The following is a 5,140-nucleotide window of genomic DNA, read 5'->3' on the forward strand; positions in this document are numbered from 1 at the left end:
CCACTTGAAAAGAGTAAACAACTCGGTCCCGCTCTATCAGAATCTTTGGGAAACGAGTTTCTTTCGTTATTGAATGGACCAACGGGATCGGAATGAATAGATAGATGCGGAACAGGTGGTCTCGAGGAATAAGACATGGGGAGGCCGCAAGATTGGGGTTTCTCTCTAAATAGTGAGTGGTCGAAACCCTTGTATCTAATTCCATATCGACAAGCATATCAACAAGTCGGACCTTTCGTGAAGCCACGTGAGAATATCGGGCCCTATCTCACTTTGAAGATAGTGTAGCTACCTTTTGCTGGAAGAACGCACTCACAGAGGGTAGTCGAAGGGTGACTGAGTGTGTTGAAGGGTATCTCTCTATATTGTGGATGCGCTACCCTGCCCTTGTTAGAGTAGGTGACCAACAAGCCAACTTGTGGTCGTGGTCTTTCGATTTATTCATGTAATAAATAATCCTTTTCTGTATTAATGATAAAACACCCTTGACATTCTATATCTTTGTCCCTTGTTCAAACATAGATATAGTCCTTACAGTTATTACAAGTACTTGTAATTGATCTTTTAGGATCGTGAGATATTTACTTAAGTATTATAACTGTTAAACGTGTTCTTAGTCAAAGGGTTACGCCACCAATGAGGATATCGGCCTTTCCCATGAAGAGACCAGCACTTAGTGCATGTGTACTGCATCTCATCAGTAAACGGTATTGTGATATCGGCATGCATACGTGGGTGCTCGTAAGTTGACTAGTTCACTGAACTCCCTCACCCTAGAAATCTCTAAGTGGTTCTCAATAATCGAGTAGAGATATCTATGGTATAGTTGTACACCATTATTCCTTAACACCTAGACATCACTGTGACTTCTCTAGAGGACCAGCTGTATCGTGACATGTCCCTGAGTTCCACCGAGGACCGCCCCAAGAGCCAGTGTTCGTGCAGTCCAAAATCTAGTGGGAGGTCTGTGCATTGTAGTCGAGGATTCGATCGCTAGAATAGTTTTGGATGTCATGTGTGTTCTCATAGTTTGTAATCTTTAAGTCTCTGGCTAGAGCTGACTAAGTGATGATTAGGGAATTCGATTCTCTAAGTCATGCACGTACCGATTACAACACCTGGAACAATCGCACAGTAATTGAACTACTAAGGAGGTCAATATCCTAGATCAATTCATAGTAATTAAATTCTCCTAGATCAATTCATAGTAATTAAATTAATAACTATAAGGTCAATATCTATGCATAATAAAATAAGATAATAGATATAGCTTGCCAATAATAGAATTTCATACGAAAATAGATTGCTTACGATTAAATATGAAAAGACCACAACCACAAGTTGTCTTATTATTCACCTACTTTAACATTGTCGCCGTGGGATAGACATGAGCCTTGGTATGGCAAGACGAGTACAATGAGTAATATTTGGGACAGATAACTGAGCTGCTCACTAGGCTTTTTTTTTTTTTTTTCCTTGACTAATCTTGAATATGTTGTTTGAGAATTGGACTGGTTCTAATAAGTTACCTAGTTCTAGATTTTTTTTGGGATGTTATTGTTTAGATAAAGTAATTTGGATGCTATAAAGTAATTATTGATATTCAGTTGCTTTCCTGGAACACTATTGTCTATATTATCCCTAAATCTAGTCTTATGGAAGGCATCTGAAAATTTTGTTTCCACTTGGGCCAAATACGTACTAATAGTTCTATAGAGGAACACTATTGTCTATATTATGCCTAAATCTAGTCTTATGGAAGGCATCTGAAACTTTTGTTTCCACTTGGGCCAAATACGTACTAATAGTTCTATAGAGGGGTCGAGAATACTGAAATACTCGAGAAATACTAGTTTTTTTAGCACGTGAATATGAAGCCAAATTAAATAGAAAAGTAATTTAATATTTAAAAAGATACTGATCTTGATTGGTTTGTCTCTAATAAATACATGGCCCAAGTGGTCTGGGCCGGCTTGCCTTTAACAAATAGAGGGCCCAAGTAACATAGAAGCTGCAACAAAGAGTCCACTTGCAATCGCCCACATGGGGAACAAACAGGACAACTTGAGAGAAAGGTATCAGGAATAGACGGAAAGCCTGCAGAAATCGACTAACGACTAAGTCATCTCATGGCCACCTCTCTCTAGAACTTTGAAGGAGCATAATAACCTCGTCATATGGAGGATGTGCGCTGGTTAACCTCGCCAAAGGGCATTAATCTCGCCTAAAGGTTGGGAATGGACGGGGTACTGATGTGAATGGACATTTAGCAGGACATGATAGGTGGGCGACAACAGCGTGAGCCAGTGCGAGCCTCCCATGTGGCAATATAGGATAGGTGGACGGCAATTGCTCAGACCACTACGAGCCTCCCACGTGCCCAGATGGGACTTCTGGGGCTCATAAGGTACCAGAATAAATAGAACCTCTCATAACAGTCTCAAAGTTGCCATTTTGGGATTAGTACATACATACTTTCATACAACTAGATATTCATCCCCTGTAATTATTACATTCCGACTAACTTAACAATCGAAGTGTTAATACTTTGCAGTTGAGCAGGTTTTGAGAGGTAAGCCCTGAGATGGAACATCCTCAATCTCCTTGGCAGTGCTGTTGGTCTGAAAAAGGCTTTGGTCTCATCATAAATAAATAACTGTATGCTTGGATGTTGGTGCTCAATGTGCATTTACATTGATCATAAAAAAATACTTTTATTTTACCTTGCAAGTTTAGAATCAATGTTTTGACTCTACAAAACAAAATAAATAATTAATATTTTCAAACCTTTGTAAATAACCTCAAAGTATATTTTCCACAAATCGATCGAGCATATTTGATCGTGAACATGAAGTTGATATCCCAACAGCAAAAACCATAGTAAATGTTCACGAAGTTTGTATTGTCTGCAATGTAACAGAGGTTCTAGAAGATGGTCTGAGGTATTTTGAATTTGATAATATATAGTTTATACTGTAAGATTTAAAAAACGAGAAACCTGGTGGTACTGGGTTCCTCGTCAAAGCATAAGAAGGATAAGGGTTGGGCCTAGCACCAACAATAAAACAAAACTTTGACACAATCAATTCAATATATATTAGTCTCTAAACTAATAATAAGTTAAAGGTGTTTTGATTTTTGAATAATATAATAATACTATACTGTAACGGACAAAAGAATAATTGAATTAATAATGTTATTGGCAGGGGAAGAACATATGCTATTCAAAATATAGACCGAGTGGCAACTTCCAAAACTCATGAACAGAAGGCAGCAGAGCAGTAGTGTCTACTATTCAATAATTAATTACAGAGAGTATCTCTTGAACATACAAAAAAAAAACAATATTCAAAAAATGATGGAATATAATAACAGCTTGAATTGTATACTGGGTAAAAAAAGATGAAAATTATTGAATAAATGGAATTGAATATTTGACTAAAAGGCCAAAGAAAACACAACGAGGGGCACCTTTGATTTGATGATGATGATCAGTACTCACTTGCATAAATTCAACTAGCATGGGTCCCAGTATACGTGTTTGTGCCCTCCGGTCAAAGTCAACTTTTATATGCTAACAATTTCTTTGGGGATCGGACCGGGTTAAATTCTAAACCGCATGTCTAGCCGGCTCACGATCGGCGATCAAACCGGCTTCATCCACAGCCTTTGGCTCCAAACACTTGAAAGACGGCATTTTCACAACCGGTGTTGTACTTCCCCCCTGCCCACCGCCGTCACCGCCTTCCGCCACCACCTTAGGCGACTTCATCGACAAAGCCCTCGTGAAAAACGCCCACCTGTCCGACTTTGCTCCGCCGTCAATTCTCCAATATGATCTTCCACCAGCAGGCCGGCTGCTACTTCCTTCGTCGTAGCCTCCGCCACCGGTTCTGTAGCCCCTTCTCGAGCTTCCTTCTCTCGGCAACGAAGTCGCAATTTGACTCCTGGTCCGGTTCAAGCTGGCCCGGTTCATCACGTCCTTCCTCACTTGTTCAGGCAACCTCAAAGTGAACCGGTCAAGATTTTGTCCCGGCTGGACAAAGGAGTGTCCGGTTGAATGAGATCTAAACTTACCTAAACCAAACGGTCTTTGTATAGACCACGATCTCGTCGGCCGGTTCGGGTATTCAAAACTCGAGCTGCTTCCCCGTTGCCCCTGTTGCGGTTGTTGTTGTTGATTCTGATCTCCATCTACATCTATCACAATTTCCTCTCTTCTTGAATTACTCCTTGAATTAATGGTGGTGGTGGTGTTGGTGTCGTTTGATTCTGATGAAACTTGAACCGGACTCTCGTCGGCGGTCTGAGTCTGATCAGGAGAGAGATTGGCTCGGCAGACCGGACAGGTGACGTGTGACTCGAGCCAAGCGTCGATGCACTCAGGATGGAACACGTGGTCGCACTTCGGCAGCAAACGCAGCGTTTCATCCTCCTCGAACTCGTTCAAACAAACAGCGCACTCAAGGCCGCCTTTCCCGATCTTGTGGTCTTTCACCTCGGAGTAGGAGAAAGTTGGGAAGGTGTCGATGACGGAGCGGTCCAACCCACGCGCCGCCGCAGTCCTGCGGGCGCGCATGGAGATGGCGCGGCGGACGCTGCCCCCGGCGCCGGAGGAGTCTGAGCAGTGGCGGATGTAGATTGAGAAGAAGCCCATAAAGAAGAGGGCGGCTATGAGGACGACTATGATGATCGCCATAGAAGGGCTGAACCTCGCCGCGTAAGGGTACTGGTCGGTCGGCGGCGGACGCGTCTGAGCTCCGACGACAATCATTTGCAGCAGGAAAAAGAGAACAGAAAGGTGAAAAAGGAGCGGCCCATACCACCGGTAATTTGTTTTCATTGCGTGATGATCAGAATACTTGTCAACAACGGTGGTGTTTTCCTTTATCAGCGCCGGCGTATTAATTAAACAAGTTGGGCAGCGTACATATGGACTACGAAGATATAGAGAGAAAGAGAGAGAGAGAGAGAGAGAGAGAGAGAGAGATGAGAGAGAAAGTAGAGAGAGAGAAAGAGATATAGAGAGAGAAGAAGAAGAAGAAGAAGAATATAGTATAGAGGATGGATAGCGTGTAAGGTGTCGTGATGTTCAAGGAGAAGAAGATTTGGACTATCAACTCTGACTTTCTTTTTTCTT

The 5,140-nt window shown here is 42.1% G+C and overlaps 1 protein-coding gene across 1 annotated transcript; it reads right to left on the reverse strand.

Moving 5' to 3' along the window:
* Nucleotides 1-3,162: 3,162 nt before the first annotated feature.
* On the reverse strand, nt 3,163-5,140 carry LOC105976389 (E3 ubiquitin-protein ligase ATL6). Its single transcript, XM_013001666.2, has one exon. It carries the CDS (start codon nt 4,841-4,843, stop codon nt 3,611-3,613), a length of 1,233 nt encoding a protein of 410 aa, XP_012857120.2. The 5' UTR covers nt 4,844-5,140; the 3' UTR covers nt 3,163-3,610.

Source organism: Erythranthe guttata, chromosome 2, assembly GCF_056151865.1.
Source record: "Erythranthe guttata isolate IM_541 chromosome 2, IM_541, whole genome shotgun sequence".
Lineage (NCBI taxonomy): Eukaryota > Viridiplantae > Streptophyta > Magnoliopsida > Lamiales > Phrymaceae > Erythranthe > Erythranthe guttata.